Raw genomic sequence first — 23,518 nt, forward strand, 5'->3', positions numbered from 1 at the left:
CTAACAGTTAATTAAAAAATATGTACAAATAATAAATGACGTAAACATTTTTATATTTTTGGAAACGATAGAATGTTTTTTTATGATCGGTGCTTCCATCACAGTGATAACAAAAAAAAATGGTGGCTTTAAAATACCACATCGCTAAGTTTATACAAAAGCAATCTATGTTTTATTAAATTACTTTTCATTGCAATTTCGCACAATACAAATTGGCTCAGAAACACTGGCAACGCTGATGGTGCATTAATGCTCTAATACCGAGAACTCCTGTTTACGCCCAGTGGCGGCGCACTATGGGTCAAACGGCATTTTTTTTATGTCAAAATCAAATATCTCGAAGAAAAATTAACAAATGGTTTTACATTTTTTTTTTAATTAAAGCTTATTTGATGCAGATTTAGAGAAAATTATTGCGAATGTCATCATCCCCTATTTTGGGGGTGGAAATGAATAACAATAAAAAATTAAATAAATTTTTTACATGAATTGATTAGCTTAGTGTAAGAAAATGCATATACTTACTGTAAGCAAACATTCATTTCTGTGTCAAAACGCAGTTTCTCTTATAACAAGGCAATAAAATTACAGCTCTGAACACAATATATTGTACAGGTATTGTTTTTATCATTTGTATATTTGTATATTTAAGTTCAGCAAATTGAAAGAGTCTGGTAATATTTCAGATGAATTTTATTATTCAATCCCCCACCCCTCAGTTCTTCCCCTAAATTAGGGGATGATAAAAACAGCTCCTGAAAAGGAGTTTTATTTTTTTAGTGATGCTTTTTTTCGTGCTCAGCGACAACAAAAACCTTTTATGCATATTTTCTTTAATTTTCATTTTCCACACCCATCCCTTAAATAGGGATGAAAATATTTTCAATTGAGCATTGCTTGCACCAAAAAGTGTCTTGAATTCACTGTTTCGAAGATATAAGATTTCTGAACGAAGAAAATCGATTTTAACTTTTTTCACCTATGCATCCTTCATTTCCACCCCCAAAATAGGGGATGATGACATTCGCAATAATTTTCCCTAAATCTGTATCAAATAAGCTTTAATTAAAAAAAAAACATGTAAAACGATTCGTTAATAATAATTCTTCTTCGAGATATTTCATTTTGACATAAAAAAATGCCGTTTGACCCACAGTGCAGTTTAAAAAACTAATTAAAATTCGACTATTTCTTTGATTAAAAAATAAAAATTTCAGATTCGTATTTAGGGAACATACTATTACCCCTAAAAGTAACCCTCAGTTAAAATTACCACCTGTATATCTACGTTATAGAATAACTAGTTTTATTCGAGTATTAAAAATTTTATTAAAGTTTAAAGTTATATGTATTTATTTTTGCAATTTCAAAAATTCAAATTCAATTCAAATTTTCTTTTTTAACAGTCAAATATTTTCTAGCAGATATTTGACAACTATCTGATGGAAACTGATTCGTGGGCATTGAGAATTCTGAATAAGACATTTTTTAAAATCAAGCTACCTAGTGATTTTAAATATAAAATTAAAAACAAACAATTTTTTCTCGAAATCTGTAAATATATTGTTATAATTTTTTTGGTGATATCGATTCTATTTAAGGCTCATAAGTCCCCATAAGTTTTTGGATAAATTGTATATCACCCTGTATAGATAAATCAGGTAGATACTATATTTGCGCAGCACTGTTCTAACATATTTACCTATATTTTAATAGTTGGAATCTTGTAACATTATTCTAAATCAATCACTTTACAACCTACTGGTACTATAATTTCCACATTCTACGACCTATTTGTGAAATACATTTTTTTTATTTGAAACAAATGAGTGGTAACATAAAGAAAAAGAACATATAATTCTCTATCACAGAACAAACGTCTTTGCGTCAAAGTTATAATTGACAATAATTCAGCTCTATTGTTACTAATATCGTCACTGGAAGTCATAGAAATAGTTAAATGGTTGAGCCAAGTGTTTTAGCTCTACCCAAATTATAAAATATTTCGGGTACAAGGAGCACGCAATCCTCACTTTGTACTGTGGCATTTATTAAATGCCGCTTTATATCTTATTTAACAACGAATACTAAATGTACTGTCTACATTCCGTAGTCTTGTAAACCATTACAACTTGTAACGTGGGAGGCTATTTTATATAATATTGTCGAATGTAAGTAATGTTTCCAATAAATGTGTAAAAAATTAAGGATTAGAGGTTCGACATAGCTTTATTAAATCGAAGAAAATGTAAAGCACAATAAAGATACTCACGAAGATTTTATGAATAAAAATGTACCAAAAAGAGCATTCGTCTTCGCACCATTAAAAACTTAGTGATTAGTGGTAAAAAACATTTGACATGATGATGCCAGCAAATTTGTTTAAATTGAATTATTATTAAAAAAAATTACAAAGGTATTCTGACTCTCAGTGATCTCTCTATACAGGCTGTTACAAATTCACTTCTCACTACAGAGATCTCGGGAACGGTAAGAGGTACGAAATAGCTTAAATGGGGGCAAAGTTGCGTAATCAGGGGACCAACATTATGTTTACGTTCTTTCCTATAATATGTGAGACTTTTGATTTTTAATTATAATAATTTTGGGGAAAATCTTAGGTGTTTTATGCAAAATTATTTATTGTAAAGAATTCGTTGCTTCGCTTCTGAGAAAAATTTATTTTAATTTTCTACTGCAGTTACCGGTTATAGAGAGGTAAGTATTTGAGTGCATTCTAACCTAATTAAACTTCACTCGTTTACTAAATTTCTGCCATTATTAAACTGTTTTGTGGTTGAAATCAATTACCTCTGACGGCTTATTGAGGTGCAGGCCTCAAAATATTGTTTAGCCGCTGTAAATTCAAGGAGCTATCTCATTAATACTGACTTTTGACAATAATATAAAGTAGACATCAGAAACTTTGTAGCGAAAATCAAATTAATGAAGAGTAGTAATCTATACAGGGTGGCCAAATGAAAACGAAACAGAGCCATTTTCAGGAACTGTGTCAAGATTGTAGAAAAACGCTCAGACCCGTCGATTTTAGATTAAAGGGGGACATTCTTTGCTGGTATTTTTGACTCCGCCACTTTCACCCCCAAGCAAGGGTAAGCATCACCACAAAATATTTAAATGGCATTAGGGGTTGAGTAATATTTCTTTTGAGAGCTCTTACAATTCTCTTTACAACAGACTTTGACGCAGTTCCTGAAAATGACTTTGTTTCGTTTTTATTTGGCCACCCTGTATTATACTAGTAAGCGGCAATACGCGTTGTGGTAGCAGAAATAGACTAACTTTGTGGTCAATCTGTGTGAGCTCTATGCTCACGATACACAATTCTACTGATTGCCAAAATAACTCGTGCCACAGACACGACCAAGCAAAGCGTTCAACTTACTCATACACGTACAAACGACACGCCGACACGCCAGCCCGACAGGACAGGCATTAGGGTGCCGCTAGATACGTTTCGAATAAATTGATCGATGCGAAGCTTCAGATCAGAGGCAGACATGTACATGTTATTGTACAATGTCGCGGATAGTGGTAGATTATTAAAATGTGAAGAAGTTGATGTTTCACCACCATTACTGAAAACTTCGACTATTTTAGATATACACCTGTGACGGGTAAATGTGGAACGGTCATTTTCGTATTTAAAATGGGTATGGAGACGATTAACCTCTAAATTTAGAGATTTAAGGCAGGATTATATTTATAATCAAGAACCTATATATTGACTTGATTGACCATCTCGTACGCATGAACTTTACATTTTTAATAATTAAAGTAAAAGTACCTAATGTGATATTTAGTATTTCTTGAAAATAAAGTGGACAGTGGAATAGGATTTCATTAGATTTAAAATTAAATGATGTAAAATGGCGTTACTAACCAAATTTTAAAAAGTAATTGAAGAAGAATCCCTTACACAAATATGAACTTCCTACATAGTACGGCTGATTTCAAATACTTATTTGAGGTAAATACAAATTTTAAAAAGATTTCTGTTAAAGTGTAAGAGAAACGTTTTCAATTACTTATGGATACCGCGATACAAAAATACTTCCTATATATATTCGATTTCTACGGAAACATAAATATGAGTTTCGCCAACATCGACTCAGGGGGATTCACGGGAAATTAGTTTTATTTGCAATACTCCAGGGGACTCTTTGCTTTTGTACAACTGTAACTTTGTTATATAAATATCCCCTGGCCGGAAAAGTAAACTTGTTCTGAATTTATAAGCAAACTAGGCAGAATTATTTTCTAAATTAAAAATAGATGATGCTTACATCCACTACAATATGGTGGGTACTTTTGATTAAACAAGAACTGTGCTTATTTACATGCAAAAGGTTTCAGCACATTTCCAAGTATTAAAAATTCATGTCCAAGTGAAACCATGTTTGATAAGGAATTATTCCCCTTGTTAATGTAGGGTGTTCCAGTTTTTTCCCTGAAAAATATCAGGAAAAGATAAATCAACTCTAACTTGTAGGACTGCTATACTTATATTTTTTTTTATATATAGCTTGCACTCCATTTAGGTCTGAGTCTATAAATTTCTGCACCCCTTGGTTATTTTAGAGTCATTGCAGCATTGTGACTCATTGTGCATGTCGTAAATAAGAGGTTAAAAGAAGTCTGACAAGTTGATAACAGTGTAACCGCCGCGACAGAGGATATGTATGGAATCCTCGTCTTTGTATCCGCATAACCTCACCTTGCATAGGTGCTCCATCCAATAATTATGTTGTGATGCTTCTTGAAATTCTGCGCCCAATTGGCAATTCTTCCATTAACCCCTCTTTGATATTAATGAATCTAGAGAACATTGCTGTAGCCCTAAAACTGGTTCTGATCCCTTAAATTGGAAGCCTGAGCTTTGTCTGACCGGAATATTGTCCTTTTTTATTACCTGTTACATTGCTGAGACTAGAACCCCAGATCAGCTTCACTTGACGCCTTCAATTGGTATAATCGTCACCCTGAGCCTGAGCCTTCGTCTGACTTGGATCCATCAGTAAACCAGATGAACTCTATTGCAATCTGAATATCAGTCTACTAAGACTGATTTCCCTTTAAAATTCCTTTGGAAAATATATGTAACAGTCTAACAGTCCCAATATTCTTATCCCCCTTTTACTAGTTGATTGAAAACTACCGTATGGTCACTACATTTCTCACTATTTCAGCCGGTATGATGCCCTGTTTGACTTCCTCTCAATCGCGAGATTTCTGAAGTATTAGGAGAACATCTAGGCCTTTTGAAGGCTGTGCATAACATTCCTCTCATGCTGACACCATGGGATTTACTGTAATTTATGTAAACGCCAAATAATAATAATTACCCGCAGAACAGCACGTCAAAATACTACAGGGGCGTATGTGAAGCAGGAACTAATAACAGCAGTATAAAGCTACAGAGTAGCTTTAGGATTAAACTCCCACATTTTCCCGGAAGCCCAAAAAAAACGAAGTGGCTTTTCGTAATCATCTGTCAATGTGGGGTACCAGATTCTGGATAGTTTTGTTGAAGATAATCGGCATCCTACAGCTGACTATGTTTTGTTTTCGGATGAAGAGGACAATATCGACATTGAATCCTTGGACCTTACACCAATTTTCTATTGTTTTTAAGTGAGATTACTAATGACGACTGGTGATTACCTTGAAATAAGTATAACAATTTTCAGTGTAGGTTTGCGTAAAGATTTCCTCTAGAAACCAGATTCCCTGCCATCGTCAAGCACGAAGTACCACAACAGCGAAGAAAGAACACCGTTCTGCGGACATCCTTGTCCTACTACCATCCTAACCGTAGTCTTATTGAAGGTTGTGTAAACTTAACAGCCAGAAAGCATGGCCGCTTCTACCATCCACTGAATGAAATCATAGAAAGTGTTATCAAATGTTCCAGCAATGTCCAAGAAGGCGTTGACAGTGGACCCTTTCTGACTGCTAGTTTTTTCGATTTTGTACACTGCTTAATATAATGCCGATCCTGTAAATTCACCTGATGGTAGGTAAAATTATTATTATTACTATTATTATTATTGTTATTATTAAGAACTTTTAAGAACTGAAGCAAATGCTTGTTAAGCTCTAATACAAAAAAATCACCTATCCTATATATGGTTGATAAGAAAAATACAAAGAGAAAAATAAGAAACAAAAATTAATGACACGAATTCAAACAGTAAAAATAAATAAAATATGCATGGATATCCTAGAAAAATATTATCCAGTTTGTGGATTATGGTGGTGATCGAGTCTGTTCTTGAAGGAGTTAAGAGATGGTGCCGAAACCACAATCTGGTAGGGAGTTCAACAGGTTGAAAATTCTATTGGGTAAAAAATGATGTCTGTTGCGGGTGTGAAAATTTTCTTTCTTAAATTTGAAGGAGTTACCTCTAAGACGAGAATCAGTGTTTATTTGAAACATCCTTTCTGGGTATAATTCACCATGAAGTATTCTATAAGTTGTTATGAGGTCACCACGAGTACGTCGCACTTCCAATGATTGAAGACGGAGGCGCATAAAGTATATCATATGAAAGGTATTTAAAACCAACAGCATTTTTCGGGATTAAGAGTCAACAACCATTCAGAACACCAATTCATAATCATATCAAGATCTTCTTGTAGAAGCGAAGAAGGTGAGGAAAACAACTTAAGGTCATCTGCATAAGATAACACTTGAGGCATGCAAATTATTGGTAAGGTCTGACCTGAGTATATTAGAAATAAAATTGGCCCAAGGACTGCACCCTGCGGCACACCGCTTAATACCTTCCGTTTTTCGGAGAAACTGTCAGCAACACGAACCGTAAATTGGCGATCTTCTAGAAAATACTTGATCCAGTTTAAAAGATTGCCACGGACACCCAAGTGGTTCAGTTTATTCAACAGACGGGAGTGCGGCACTTTATCAAAGTCTCGAGAAAAATCTAAGGGTTGTCCATTGTCTGCACATACAGTCCAGGAATTAATAGCTTGCAGTAAATTCGACACAACCGAACAACTAGGGAGAAATCCATGTTGATGATGATATCATTGTTAAGTAAAAATTTGATCAGTTCTTCACAAATAATCCTCTCCATAACCTTGCATGGCACAGACGTCAAGTTGATTGGTCAGTAATTGGTACTGGAAAATTGGCAGTGTCATAAGCGCTTCCTTTTTAATGAGCTTCTAAATGTATCTTTCCTGTAGTTTCAGCAGAAAGGACGTCAGATATATTGGTCTAGAAGCCTTCATCTGGCCGTAAGATGCTCGACCTATCTTAAGAGTGAAGGTCACTCCACTGTGCTGCTCCTGAGGTTTTGATATATATCCGAGTGATAACGTGGACATTAACGAATAATACAATAATTGATAGATGATCTATTCTAACTCGATTTGTAGAAGAGCGGGAAAAATACGATTTCACTGTACTTTGGAATGAGGAAAAGTATTTTTCTCTTATCAGTAACCATCGCCAGTCCATAGCTGAAGCCTCTACAAGGAGAGATCCCTAGGGTCTATGACCTACATCTTTTAAGACAGATCCAGTCTGTTATTGAAGTTGCGTTAATCTGGGATAAACTACAAGCCTATTAAAGTTTGTACTTTGCTGTTATTCTGATTGTTTTTGCTCTAAATGTTAATAGCCTTAAATTTTACCAGTTTATTGTAACGATTCCTTGCCAATTCCTTGAACAATTTAGTAGATCGGAAGTTGTTAAGTACGCTTAAGAAATTTTTGTTTAAATATAATTTATTTCATCGGCCTCCAAGTTCAATTAAAATATCTAGAACTCTGGGAATATTCTACCACACCCTCTTTATCCCTATTAAATTCAGTATGACGTTTATGCATTTATAAATTGAAATTAACGAAGCGCGCCGGAAAAACATGCAGCGTCAATCGATCGTTTGTAAATTTCCACTGACGAATATGTTTACATTGAATTGAAACACAAAGTATTGTTAGGATGAAATATCGCAGTTTGCCTTGTCCGGTTTATGAGGCATCGTATTACTTGGCAACATTAGAACGTACCATGCCACATTTTATGCGAAATAAATCATAGTCTGAGGGAATGGGAGCCCGCTGAATGAAGTAGTTTCAATCTATCACCCCAAGATATCTTCTGAATATTCATTTCACTGGAATACGTTGTAAATCATGTCGTAAAAAATTGGCCAGAGATTATCCATGAAAAGGCGCTTAGCGGACAAGATACTGGCTAAATGCTAAACGATTTCTAATGGTTAAATTAATTTTTTCGACATGTTTCATACACGTGGATAATATACATTTTTTTTCTACTATTGTGCGTAAATTACTAATACAACGCATCTCTAGTCTAGTCACTTTCGACAATTTCGGATTTCTCGTATTTGCCGAGGAAACAGGCAATCGAAACTTATTGTCTAAATGGAACCTATCTAAAGTATCATTTCAAATGAGGTGTATATATAAATGTATAGATTAAATATTGGTTTGACGCAAAAGCTTGTAGCACTTTTATTGAATTCAAAATTGATTCTGATGAACGATATAGCAGTTTTTCTGTTCCATGTCTGAAGGAATTCCATGTTTAGGAAGTGAATAATCCGCCTTGCTAATTTTGAAGCGCAACGTCGTCAGTAAAGGAGATTCCTTGAAGGTTTTCTATAAAAAATGAAACAGATAAAAATCTGATGGGGCAAGGTAAGGAGAATATGGCGGATGTGGAATAACCTCCCAAACGAATTTCTAAATAGTCACTTTTGTGATGTTAACAGAGAAGAGCGGGCGCTTTCATGCTATAAAATCACTCAATGACTTCCTGACCTTTTTCTTGACGGCCCCAACACCATGGAATCATTGACAATAAATCTTAGCAGTGATGCTTACGTTCCTGGGTAGTAATATACAGTAGACAACGCCTCCTTTTTCGCACCAAATGCACATGTCAGCTTACGAGGATAGGTACCATATTTTACCCGGGAGTTGTTTTTCTACTAGAAATTATTCCTTTCTGTTTTTGGTGTTGACTTAAATGCATCATTTTTCGCCACTAGTAATAATATGGCACAAATTTTTAAACTTTGACCATGTAATGCAAATGTGGTACTATGGTCAATTCTCGATTTGATCGACGTGGTTCATCTTGAATTAAAACGTTCAAATGATGTTTATTAAAATCAATGGCCTTCTTGAGTATGGAGAATCGTTCATTGCAAAATAGCTTACTTTGAAACCATTTTCGTATTATACTGTATCCAATAATTTTCTGTCCGTAATCGGAACTAATGATTCTAGTGGCATCCTATGCCTTCACTCCTTTATTGAATTCAAATAAAACTGTATCTATGTCGGAAATGCTCGTTTTTCTGTTTAACATTCCATTATCTTTTATAAAAAGTTATACAATCTCTATACTTTACAAGTCCGCAGACTACTCTCGACTCAATTAAAAAATAGTCCCAACAGCATCACAATAAGATACAAATGAAGTTTAATTTTTTTTTAAATTATGTATTTAACATTTAAATATATTTTAAGAGTGCAATTCGGAAATTCTAAGCCGGCAACGAATTTTCTGGAAAGATTATTATCAATTTTTTTCATTTCTGTTCCAATAACACCCCCTGATCTACTGTTAAAGATTAATTTTACAAATATACAGTGTGTATCAGCCAAATGGAATAAATTCAATAATAAATAAATGGGGATATGTTCGGAAAAACGATTGGACACATCGATACAGGGTGTGTCATGTAATAGTGGTCAATACCAACTTTCTCATTTTAAATGCAACACCCTGTATATTATTAATTTTTTTGGATTCTTCAGAAAATTCTAGACATTTCATGTACAATGCCCTATACCTATCTTCAACTGTTTCGGAAATATTAAGTGTTTTCAGATTTATTGCAAAAATTAACATTAGAAAAAGAAAATTATTTAATTACAGAAATTCGCTACAACACACTCAAAAACTAATAAGTAATACTGTTTATTTATTACTAATGTAAAAAAAGCAAAAAAACATTGATGTCAATGTAGGAGATGTTCAAAATGCTGGCCGCGAACGTTTTGAGAACATCATAACCTTAAATAGAAATTTCTTTTAACGTTACTCAATATCTCAGGCGTGACCGATATAATCGCAAGCGTTATTCGTCTTCTTAAGTCAGCGAAGTCGAGGGGTTTAGTTTTGTATACAATACTTTTGACATATTCCCATAAGGAGAAGTCTAATGGTGTCAGATCAGGGAATCGTGCTAGCCATTCCATCGATCCTCGCCTCCCTATACACCGATTTGGAAATATTCGGTTGAGGTATTGCCGGACATTGATTTCGTAATGGGGCGGTGCTCCATCTTGCTGAAACCATATCATATTCGCTGGAACATGTGGGTTTGCTGGATCGGGATATAAATTTGTCAAAATTGGGACGACATTATTTTGGAGCAGTGCTAAATAATTATCGCCATGCAAATTGCCATCAATGAAAAAGGGACCTATGATATTATGATCTCCAACAATTCCTGGTCAAACATTAACCTTCGCAGGGTATTGCATGTGTTCTTCTGTAATCCAGTGAGGATTTTCATTAGACCAATAGCGGCAATTTTGACGATTAGCATGATCGTGAAGTGTAAAGGTACACTCATCAGAAAACAAAACATGTTCTAATTGGATCACATTGTTATCTAACATTGCCATCATTTATTCACAAAAATACGTTCCCCTATCAAAATCGTCTTCCATAAGCTCCTGAGTTGGTTTCATTTTACAGGGATGCATTTTATTTTCTTTTAATATTCGAATAATCGATGAATGGTCAAACATTAGGGCTGCTTCTCGACTAGAAGTATGTGGGTTTTCTTCAAACTCAAGCATAATATCCAATTTGATATCATCACTTATTGCATTGGCAGCTGCTTTTTTTATCTGCCTTACATGTCCAAACTCGCTTTTCTATTTTACTAATTGTCCCTTCAGATATAGGCCGCAAATTTAGAATTTTTTCATGAAATAAGCGAACAACTTCCATTTGTGTCCGTATGTTATATCCGTAATCAATCATCTGTAGAATTGTTATTTTTCTGATATGCAGCTAACGAAATTCAAACGACTATAACACTGACAACTACTGTCATGCAAGCAGACAACACGTTGCTAAGGCCAGGTGTTTTAAACAAAAGTAAACAAAACTATTTATAGTTTTTTTTTAATTTTATATCAGTAAAAACGAACGCTGAAATGGTTTTTGCTTACTTTCTCATTATCAAGAGCTAAATGGGAAATAAGTATTGAGTGTGTTGTAGCAAATTTCTGTAATCAAATAATTTTCTTTTTTAATGTTAATTTTTGTAATAAATTTGAAAACACTTAATATTTCCGAAACAGTTGAAGATAGGTAGAGGATATTGTACATGAAATATTCTTGAATTTTCTAAATAATCCAAAAATTGAATATTATACAGGGTGTTCCATTTAAAATAAGAAAGTTGGTATTGACCATTGTTACATGACACACCCTGTATAAAAAGTTTTTGTTAAAAAAAAATGCCCAACTAAAAATACCAACCGACGTGTCCGAGCGTTTTTTCGAACACGCCCCCATTTATTTATTATTGAATATATACCATTTGGCTGATACACACTGTATGTGTGAATAATAAAATAACTTAAATACCTGAATCACAGTATGGCAGGAAATGTAACAAATGAGGTGGTGCCCCATCGTACATGAAGTAGATGTTTCGGCGGGTTTCAATTGATACGTGTTCTATTAAATCTTGAAAAGCGTTCTGAAGGAACTCCAAATAAAGTTGTCCATCCAATGGTTCCGGCAATACGAATGGTCCAATTTCATCAGCCCATACATGTGTGTTGTGTAAATTGGTGATACCATTTTTGCTAAACCTTGCTTCATCCGTGAAAATAATAGTGCTAATGAGGTTTACATTATTTCGTTGCTGGTTCAATAGTCAGTTTGCAAACTGCATTCTACGAGGAAAATATTCAGGAATCAGTTCATGTATTTTTTGCAAATGGTATGGATATAACAGCTGTTCTTGAAGAACTTCATGTACTATTGTTTTTGATGTATTAAACTGTGCTGATAATTTTCGAGAGGTCGTTGATAGACTGTCTTCTACAGCAATTAAAATAGTTTCCTGTGCTGATAATTTTCGAGTGGTCGTTGATAGACTGTCTTCTACAGCAATTAAAATATTTTCCTGTAATTAATTAATTTTCCTGACTTGTAAAGCATTGCAAGACGGATGAAATGCATATCTGTATTCGATATTTCGAATTTATTCAAAATTAAATTCACCACGAAATCCAAAAATCGGTAAATTAATAACGAAGATCTATGTGTCAGCGATGTCACTTTGTTGTCGAGAAAAAAATAGAAATCATGGCCCTTTTTATTAAAAATAAAACATTAATTCGTTTATTATTCTTTTTCTTGTACACGGTTCATTTTATCGACAATAAACAAGAGTACCTCTTTTTAGTGTAAGGTTAAAGCTACCCAGATTTATTATTTTAGTCTTTAGCATACAGGGTGTTAAAAATTTAGGCATTAAGTTGTAAAGCTTAGCCCGCCCCTGGTAAACTAAAAAAGCTAAATATGTTTCAAGGACACTATTTTAAGAGGTCCTTACTGATGTCCATCACATACAATTTTTATTAAATTATATTAAGTATTTTAAAAGTTATTCAAGAAAAACCGATTTCCAGCGGCATCCTTCAGGCACACATATATCCGTAGAGAGGGCCTGTACGAAAAATTTTATGGGAACTTTTCATCTTATTTTTTCATGTTCTATCTGCACCCGAGAGATTTCCCACATTTTCCCGGACATCCTATATATTTTCAAATTGGAGTTTCATCTTCCTTATTTTAACTTTGCTTGGTTAAAAAAGATATAATTTTGGTTTTTGCGAGTAAGTACTCAAAAGATTCATCTAGATACATTAAGATCGTTTTCTATAGATATAGCGTTTCCTATGGGAACATGTGTTTCAATTTCTAAAACTTCTGTTACAAAAGTGCATAAATTTACTAAGGTTATGAATATCGAATCAGTCAAGTTGAAATACTAGCCTTACCTTGGCTGATATTGCAGAGGATATTTGTACAGTCGTCCTTAGTTTCATCCACCTCTGGTTGGACTTGGTTCTGGAAACAGAAAAAGGAAACTGTTCATCGAGAAAAGTGGCAACCGGTCATACCAAAATGCATTATGTCAATTTTCACAACCATGTCACATTAGATACTTAAAAAATAATATAAAAAACACCAATTACAATAGGACAGACTTAAACAGAGTTCCACTAGAAATACCATTTTACTTTTGCAACCGTGGCTTAGTCCAACTAACTTATACCCACGGTTGCCTGCTTGGTAAGTTGTATTTTGCATAAAAACTAAAAACATAACAATTTCTATCACTGTTTTAACACTATTAACTATTTCTAAATTTCACTGTAGTGCTCAAGTACAACTTTGTATATTGTATAAGTTTTGGTCGACCACGTTTTGCTCTGGAATCGAAACAACGTTGCTTTTTAGTTGGCTTTAAGGCTTCTTCAATAACAAAATCATTTGAAAGTTCAAAATAAGTAATCGTTAACCACACATTCTTTAGTCGAAAGTTATAGGACTTCCCTTAAGCCATTTTTCATTTAGGCGTTCTTTCGCAAGATACAGAGTATCAAATAATACAAAAGAATTTTATTAATACTCGTTTTTTAAAAGATTCAATTGCTTAAACTTTTCTATCTACCGATACATTTTCTTTGTAATTTTGATTAAAACTATGGACAACAAATGAAGAAATAGAAATTTGTAGTACCTCTCATGTCTCCTATTTTTTGTGTGCTTATTATTGTACATTGTTCTTTAGATCTACCATATATTTCTTTTATCAAACTTGTAAAATTATGATTTAGGGTCTGATTTACTAGGTATTTATTAGATTTATTAACCAAACTTTATAAAAATGCCATTGCATAGTAACGATTCGGATAAGTGCAAAACGTCTAACAGTAAAATTAACTTGGTAATTCCAATGCGAGATAGGTCTTGACAAAAGGGGATTATTGTTAAAATATTTTCCTTAGATCATTATTTGAGTATAGCTAACTTATTTAAAGGCTAACTGACATCGCTTGTTGCTTGCCAACTGTTACTATTTAAGATACTAATAAAGCCTTAATCTTAATGAAGTTTATCGCTCTCTGTAATCGATTTATTTGAGAAAAACCGCTAACAAACCGTTTACATCGAAATTTGCAGGGAATCAAGATATTTATTTGGACCAGTTCCAATTATTCCAATATATTTTAAGCCGTCGAACACAAATCTGACACATGTTAAGCTTTCTAGCTCTTCCTATAAAAGTATTCTGAAATAAATCCGGAAATAAATCTTGCTGATTATATAGATCTGGACGTGTTTCACCTGTCGCTACGTATTCGTCATCAGTTCTTTCTATCTCGCCTTCTTCTGTTTCAGTCTCACTCTCTTCCTTTTCCATTTCAACATTTTCTCTGCTTCCGACTCCCTATTCTTTGGACTCGACTCTGACAGGAATATCATCAGCCGAAGAATTGAAAGAAATGAGGACGAATACATACCAGGAGGTGAAACAAAATGTCCAGATCCATTTAACAAGGAAGAGTTGAATGATCTTATTAGAAAAATAGGGCTAAGAGATGCTGCTGAATTTTTGGCTGCGGAACTAAAGACGCGAAGAATGGTAGTACCAAGAACGAAATCACCTTTTTGCAAAGATCAAAGAGGAGAGTCTCGAAAATTCTTCAATAAAGAAAACTATTCTCTTTGGTGTATTGTACAGATGTTCATGGTTTGATAAATTAATTGAAACCTAAAGATTACAATTTCGAGGAGTGGAGATAGACTCTTCGAAAGAGAGCTCAAGGCGGTACAACTACACAATGGAAATAAAACACATCTGTATTTCCATTGCACGTTCAACTACATTAAAGGAATGTTATGAAATTATCTCTGCGGAAAAAATTGCGCAGCATAATTGGCGTTTTAGGATAGCACTCAGGAATTACCAAGTATCCCTGCAACTTGTGTTTATGGGATAATTGAGACCAAAGCAATTACTAAAAGAAGCAATGACCAACAAGAGAAGTGCTCAATCAAGGAAGTTCAATTTTATAGAGCAACTATGATCGACCCTACGAAGATACTGTTTCCTCCGCTTCATATAATACTTGACTAATGAAACAATTTTTCAAGGCTAGATAAAAACGGAAATTGTTTTCAATACTAGTTAATTTCCAAATTTTAGTGAATAGAGAATCGCAAAAGCCAGGACTGCGATACTGCTGTAGAAGAAATAAGAATTTCTTGATTCCCACCTGAACTACTTTCCTGAAAACTAAGGTAATTATAGCGAGGAGCAAGAAGGAACGCTTTCATCAAGATCTGAAAGAAATTGAAGTAAGATACCAAGACAGATAGGATGTTGATGTGATGACAGACTTCTGTTGGTTACTGAAAAAAGAAACAGAAGACAGTATTTCGAAAATAGTCTGCTGCATAGGTCATTCATGACAAACGTAAGGAATAGTTTGGTTTCAATTTTTCGATCAGAAATAGAGAATTTTAAATGTTCAAACTGGGGCTTCAATAATTCTGGACTTCAAAATAGTAAAAGTCAAAGTGTAGTGTTTAGTGCGTTCTAATACGTTGTAATAAAACTTGAAATGCTTGGAGCAATAAATGTCTTCATTCAGTACAAATTTCGATATAGGTAAGTGTTTTTCTAGCGACTTTCTCAAATAAATCGATTACATAGGGCCAGGAGGACTAATTAGTGTTCAGCACAATATAATTCATAAGATTAAGGCTTTATCTGATCCAAATATTTTTTCTCAAAACATTGCTGATGCCCATTAGTCGGCTCTTCCACAATTTTTCATTTACTCAAATCCTGTGGATGCTGGAGTAAAAATAACAACGGATTCGAATTGTGTGCATCTATGCAGATACCCTAATGTGGTTTTCAAGTAAGCTCACTTTTTTATTTTGTGTGCCTGTGTTTTTCTTTTCTTGCCTGTGAATAGTAAATCCGAATATTATGTTGGTTGTTTTTTCTTTCCACAGAACATATACAGTTCGTATCAAGATTCGTTGTTTCTTATTTGTCACTGGTCCCTCATCTAAAGTTTCTCAGTATTAGTCTAGTGTGGATAAAATATTAGTGGTTAGTGTTCCATAGTACACACTAGTTGTCTATTAAAAATTCCCATGTTCCATTTCCATTCCCATGACATTTTCTGTTGACAAACGGCCTAGCTGATTAACTACTTGAACTTTCCAGAAAACGACTTACCAGTTCATGAAGACCTTTCGCTATACGTCAGGGAATGCGGTATGCATGTTAACTTCAGGGTCTTCTCATTCTTCGGACTTAAATCCTTTAGACTTTTATTTTCGTACAAAAATTTGATGTAAACCAGAAAAGTAAAGGCTGTTGAAGAATACGGATTGAAAAATACGGATTGAAGCTGCATCATAGAGTATTAGATGCCGGCAGATAGTTTTCATTATGTTCGCAATTGTTAAGTGAAAATTATTTTTTTTACGCTTAATTACTTTTAAAAAATAATTTTCCAAGTTTGTAATTATCTTGTATGTGTTTTCAGTTTGAACATTGTAAAAATAGAAAGCAGAGGTTAAAATCATACATTTTCCAGTATAGGTATTCGATTACATATCACTAAAGAGCACATGTCGAATTAAAAATGTAAAAAAATTATTATTTACCAAAATATTTAAGTAAATTCTAGCTTTGGCACCCAGTATCTTGAAAAAAGGCACCTGAATGAAAAAATCGCATTGAAATGTCCTGTTATTCTCGCTCAAAGAATCTGGTTAACAGCTTGACCTACTTTTTTATAATAAACTATACGTACAAAAAATTATGAAGAAAAACTAGTTTTTAAGAACAGGAAGTTTTTATTTTTTAGTTTTCATGCAACTAAAATTCATCCCAAATATGTACTAATTACCCAATTTTTAAAATATGATTAAATAATGCATTTGGGTAAGAAATCTTCGCAATTTCAAATCTAGCATCAACTTTTTTAAATAGATATATCTATACGAAATGAATACAACCTTAGCTGCTGAGTCAGCGAAATGAATCTATGCCAACTAGATTGCAAAAAGAACATATGAACGCTTACTTACAATCGACTTTGATACGAATAAACAAAGTTGTGTTAGAAATACCGACATACAAGCAACGTAACTAATGTCACTATACTATTCGCTAACTACAGATTTCCATGCAAAATACAACCGCTAAGGCTACCCTAAACAAAATAATAAAAATAAAACGGTGAGTGGATGAACCGAATGGTCGGTAAAACGGCTATTTTTATCGTTGTTTAGGGTAGTGGAAAGACAACATCGAAAAGAACAAAAGTGTGAGTAAATCTACGTAGAAACTTTATCAAATTAGTGAAGTTTGAGGCCATCAAAAACAACCATAGATATACAGAAGGACCAAAAAACTGTAGAATTAGGTATAGAATTACAAAAGTTATTTTTCAAAACCTCTTGATTTTTCGCAGAGAATGGTAGTAAGCCATGACGGCGCGTAAATTTTTCCAGCTTTGCGTCGCAGCCTTCGCAGATTCTGATTGGCGTCGCTCGGCCTCCTTCGTATCGAAACTTCTGAAAAGATGCTATAGCTAAATTCTAAAAAAAAATTTCACCTCAAGGCACATCTACAGTGTCTATCTTTAAGGAGTATGTACAAGGCATATTATGGGTTATTTACAGTTATTGTACAGCCATAGATTTCAATATTGACGTCCTTCCAACTCATTGTATTTGGCTTCAATTTAGTCAGTAAAAAAGTCTTGTTCAATGTTCATTTGAAAATAAAAAGAGAATGAAAATCCTTTTTTCTTTTAATCTCCTACTATTCTTTTAAAAAATTCACAATGTTTGTCATTTACTATGAAGTCGTTTTCCATTTCTTTAAATAATTTGTTGCAGAAAATTTGCCTGTAAAATTTATCGTCTATTTCGTCATTTTTAAATATTTCGTTTTGCGCAAAAGACAATGTAAAAAAAATTCATTCGTTGCATCTTTTATCCCAATAAAACTATTTTCTTAGCTATAGAGGTAAATACACATTCGATTTCCATAGACAAAGAATTTTGTTGTGATTAATTTGGTTTAAATAGTTTATTTCCTTTCAAAATAGAGTTAGAATTGTTGGAAACTCTTTATTCATAAAATATCAGAATGCAAAATGTAACGATGTATCAAAATTGGTCTTTCCTCTAGGAAAGACTGAATTTTGTGTCGACACAAAAAATTAAAATGGCAAATTTGGCTCATACTACATATCTGATTATTATTTAAGGTTTAAGGTCAGATAAAACTAGTCTATACTGACATACGTAAGTCATTCGACCGTATAAATCTACTCTAGTTTTAGATTCTGTTATTGGCGCATTTAATCTTTCTAATCATAGATCTTCGTTTGAAAACAATTCGTTTAGTTCGGTGGCTGTAGATCTACTTATTACATTGCCACCTCAGGAGTGCCGCAAGGTTCTTGTTTAGATCCTATACTTTTTAACTATATTAATAAATAATTTGTCTAAGTAGTAATACTAATTTGTTAACGATATAAATATATTTACGCAATTAGTAGCTCTAATAAGTTTTAGAAGACACTAAAGATGTTAATAAATGGTGCGATAATAATTACTTACAAATGATTATATCTAAATGCTAGACTGTATTTTATTATAGAAAAGCATGTCTTTTGGTCTCTGATTATGCCAATAATAATGGAAGTTTAGAAATTTAAGGACTTGAGAGTTTTATTTATAAATGGCCTTTATTCATGATAGCAAACTCACGTTTACTGGTCGTATTTTACCAATGGTCGCATGCATTCCTGAACAATGAGGTTCTGTGAGAGAAATTGTGGCAATTTGTCCAATATTACATCTTAAAACTGTTATGTGACGTTTGTGTGCAGTAAATTGGAGCAGCTCCCATATCAACATACATTTTCAAAATCATATATTATTATATACAGTATAGAAGCGATTCAGTAGAAATGTATTAGATATGTGCTTTTTAGAACTAATTTCTATACTGAAATTCATTCATTCATTCATTGTCAAATTTAGCTTTCTAGCTCTTTATTGTTTAGAAGAAATTGCTGAGCATTACACTTTTTATTTAAATAGTCGCATTGTCATATTGTTATGTTATTATAAAGATTTTAGTTTTTAGTTCTATGGTTGTAGTCACGTCAACATTACAAATTCTATATTGGTAGTTGAGCCAATGTTTTAATAAAGTCGGTAGGTTTTAATTTGTGTAAATTACTTAATGAAATATTTCACTTATGTGATAATGATACCATAAATTACAAAGTTTATAGGTGTAGACAATTGTAACGGGTGTCCCAAATTTAACTCAAGAAGTATGACCGTTTTGCATAAATGCGGCTAATTCTGATTCTGAACGGGAAATTACACGACCAGGAAATGACTCATACAGTAATTGAATTGTTTCTCGGGCATGGGTCACTATCTTTTTGAAACCACATGTCGTCTGCATCCATATCTTCCAATTTAGGTATGAAAAACTGGATTATCATGTCGCGATAGCGAACACCATTAACTTTTATTGCCTGACCAGCCGCATTTTCAAATAAGAATGGTCCGATGATGCCTCCGCACCAAACAGTGACACGTTGTAGAGGTATTTGTTTCTCAACAACTCATGGATTTTCTGAACCCCAAATGCGACAATTTTGTCAATTAACGAAGCCATCAAGATGAAAATGAACCTTATCGCTGAAGATTATTTTGTTCGAAAAATCAGCATCCGCTTCCATAATCCATTCAACGACATCTTCGTTCTGCGGGATCAGGCTTCAGTTCTTGAGTCAATTGAACTTTTTAAGCATGAAGATGCAAATCTTTCGTGAGAATACGCTGTAGAGAGCTTCTTGAAACATTCAGTTCTTGACCGTGGTACCGAATTGATGTTCCTGGACTCTCAGCAACACTCTCACAAACTGCTTCGATGGTTCGTGGTGAACGACTTGTTCAAGGACGCCCAACACACTATATTAAAACTTTAATATTACATTTATTAATATTGAAAGGTTGTTCAACATTTTTTTAAGGTAAAATAGGGACAAGAATCCGCTATACAGCGCTCGGTAACATCCAAGTAAAAAAAAAGTTAAAAAAAAATCTATATAAGATATCTTAATTATTCGAGTACAGACGAAAACTAGACCCTTACAGAAAATGTGTGCAGAATTACAACGAAATCAGTTAAAAACTTTTCGAGATATGACGGATATCGTTTTAAAAAATGCTTCTTTAAATAAAACGCTTTGGAATGTTCGAGAACGTATTACACGAAAATAATAATTGTATAGTCTTTCCGACGTCATGTATAAAAACGCCTAGCAATAAAATTTAATGAGTTTCATAAGCGTCCCTATAAAAGTTTTCTGCTAAAGGTAAAAAATAATAATTTGTTTAAACTATGTAGAAAATGTATATTACATGATTATTTGGCCAACAATATATTTCAATTATTTTTGTTCTCAAACTATTTTATTGTATTGATGGTAAATTTTAGTTATGACATATCAAAAAACATTTACATTTTTATTAAAATATATTATTGTTCGGCGAGAACCAACGGGTACAGCTAAAGTTGGTACTTTATTTTCTTTATAGAAACTATAAATTGTCCTCCGAATTACGTCTCTCGTCATGTCATCGATATTTTTAAATTTTTGTTTTCGTTTCCTCTTTACGCAATGATCTATAGGTACCTTGTTTAATAACAAGAAAAATTGTGGACACTGAAACTGTAGTTAATATGTGAATTATACATATTTATAATAATTTCATTATCTGATTTTTCATTTTCTTCCTTTTTTAAACAATCGTAAATACTTAAAATGAGACGCTGATATTGAATATGTAAATCTTTATTTTTAAATTCTAAATCTATGTCATCAAAAATCGGCTCTACTAACTCAATATTGTCTGGCGGTATTTCGTGTTGTTCCTTTTCAAAAGGTCTCCAAAATGCCATGTTGTAATAATATTAGTAAACAAAATATCCCTCTTATCAGTAGAAGGTGCCTATAATAAATTATTCGCATCAAATTCCGCACCAAATTGGTGCACTGCACTGCTAGACAATTTGTCGACAACTGAAATTTATGGCCCAATCGCCCTGTACGGCTGTGTGTGCGCGCTGTTTACCCGCACTCGCATTCTTCAACTGGGTGTATACATTTCTATCACCTCTACGATTAGTTGGCCTGTATATAGGTATGGCTAAATAAATATGGGAACAAGTTTTTTAAATATTTCAATGCCGAGTTTCTGCGTAGCGAGACTATACTCACGATTATTCGGGAACACCTGTCTGTTCTCAGATAGCTGTACTTTACATCAAGCATTAAGATTTCTGATCGAGAATTCCCGGGTAATTTGGCCTTACTCGAGACGAGAAAAAAGTGTCGAGAAATCGAGAAATTTAAAAATCACGCATGTCTTAAGTTCTTGACTTGAGTTTTTGACTTGATTGTCCTTGTCGATGCCCTCACCTCTCGCGCCGCACACTGCTGCACGTTCGTTTAGTTCGTGCGTTCAATGCGTCTCTCGACAAATAGATGAGTAGTTGAAATGGTTTCTCGACTAGCTCGTGATTTATTTATTTTAAGTTTTTAAGGCTAATAAGCTAGTCTACTTTGATGATTCTGATTTTTTGTGCCTAGTTAGAAAACTGCGTAGAAATTTTATAAGCAGATACCTAATGTTGATGTTGATTATGAAAATAGTTCCTGTTCCTTTAGTTAATTATTTTATTTTTGTTTTAATTGTGATTATAAGTAGTAATAATAATATAGAATAGGAAGAACGCTTCTGTATCTTGAAATTAAAACTTGTTTTTGTTTAAGATTTCTTCGGTTAGATTCCTTATCTACTATTTGTTTAATTAAAAGACTGCGATTAATGATTATTAAATATTGGAAAGAAGCTAAGATTAGAAAATATTGAAATAAACATATTGAAAGTGTTTAATAAAAAGACAAATTAAAGGTTTTCAAGAAGATACTCAAAGTTTAATTTAGTTTTGTTAGTAGAAGTAGAAACATTTGTTAAATTAATAAAAAAGACTGAATAAATAATAAATGTTGATCATGATAAGTATATTAGCATGTTTTTATTTCGTATTGCAAGTTCAAAATTTTGACTTTTTTTAGGTTTTAGAAATTTCTCGAAAATTCGAGAATTCCCGGGAATTCCTAGTCGAGAATTCTCGAGTCCCGAGAAAAAAATAAGCCGAGAAATCAGAAACCCTATCAAGCATGAATTATAGGTATATTGGTATTTTCCAATCGTGGCAGCTGGAGGAGCCGCAAGGTGGCATTGGCGGCCGCCAGAACGCCCCGTTCTACGCCTCTAACTTTAAAAAATTTCTTTTCGTCGCTTATTTTACATGACTTTTAGAGGTGAATTATGGAAACAAAATAATTTTTTTTGACCTAACAATGTAGAAGACCCCCTTAAGATCGTTAATTGATCCAACCCCTTTGAATTTTTTAATCAATCTCTTCACAGTTGATGAAATTAAATCTCTATTCCGACCATATTTTGTACGAAAACTGCTAACTGCAGCTGCCAACCCTTCACTGTTTTTAAAAAATCGCTGAACAGTGAAAACGCGTTGTTTTTTCGTGTAGCGCTCCATTTGTAATAACCCTGAACTGTCAGCTGCCACAGTGTCTTTTTTTCGTTGGCAACACTTTACCGCGCAAATGGCGCAAAATTGAAATCTTGCATGAATTTTAAGACATCCGATATAGCACCTAATATGTCATGGACACAAGAATAAAACTATTCTTGTGTCATGGTGTTGATTTATATTATATTTTTTTCATATTTTAAACAATATTATTTTTATTTTTTTGTTTTAATTTAAATTATTACTTAAACTTATTTTATTTTCTATAATTGGGTATGTCACCAGTAGAAATAAATAAATAAATAAGATAAAAATTAAATAAAATATGGAACACATTTTATTTTTCAGGTATTACCCCTTTAATCCATACTGTACAAATTACAAGTTTATTTTAATCCATTTACTTTTGAAAACAAAGCAACTCGACCCAGATAGGCTCCATTTTTTCTACTTTATTTGTTTCACGCCTATAGACGTCTTGATAAATGAGAGCAATACATTTCATTGTTGTATTTTTCCTTCTCAATCCATTTAGGTACGTAAAAATAAAAACTCTAATGGTCTAAGCAGACTGTGCTCGGTTTTCCGTTTTCGTTGGTCGGCATACATTAAATCACTGAAACCAACGTTAAAACAATACGGAAAACTGTCGGCGTATATTCCGTTTTCCCTAACAAATTCGATATTCATCATAATTGAA

The 23,518-nt window shown here is 33.3% G+C and overlaps 1 protein-coding gene across 1 annotated transcript in view; it reads right to left on the bottom strand.

Moving 5' to 3' along the window:
- Positions 1–23,518, bottom strand: part of LOC108917159 — a 234,381-nt gene that overhangs the window by 179,807 nt on the left and 31,056 nt on the right. The window contains exons 2-3 of the mRNA XM_023455102.1: positions 17,613–17,732; positions 13,121–13,190 (exon numbers count right to left, since the gene is read on the bottom strand). Of these exons, the coding sequence (XP_023310870.1) occupies positions 13,121–13,190; positions 17,613–17,732 (190 nt within the window). The remainder of the gene's footprint in view (positions 1–13,120; positions 13,191–17,612; positions 17,733–23,518) is intronic.

Source organism: Anoplophora glabripennis, unplaced genomic scaffold, assembly GCF_000390285.2.
Source record: "Anoplophora glabripennis isolate ALB-LARVAE unplaced genomic scaffold, Agla_2.0 scaffold79, whole genome shotgun sequence".
Lineage (NCBI taxonomy): Eukaryota > Metazoa > Arthropoda > Insecta > Coleoptera > Cerambycidae > Anoplophora > Anoplophora glabripennis.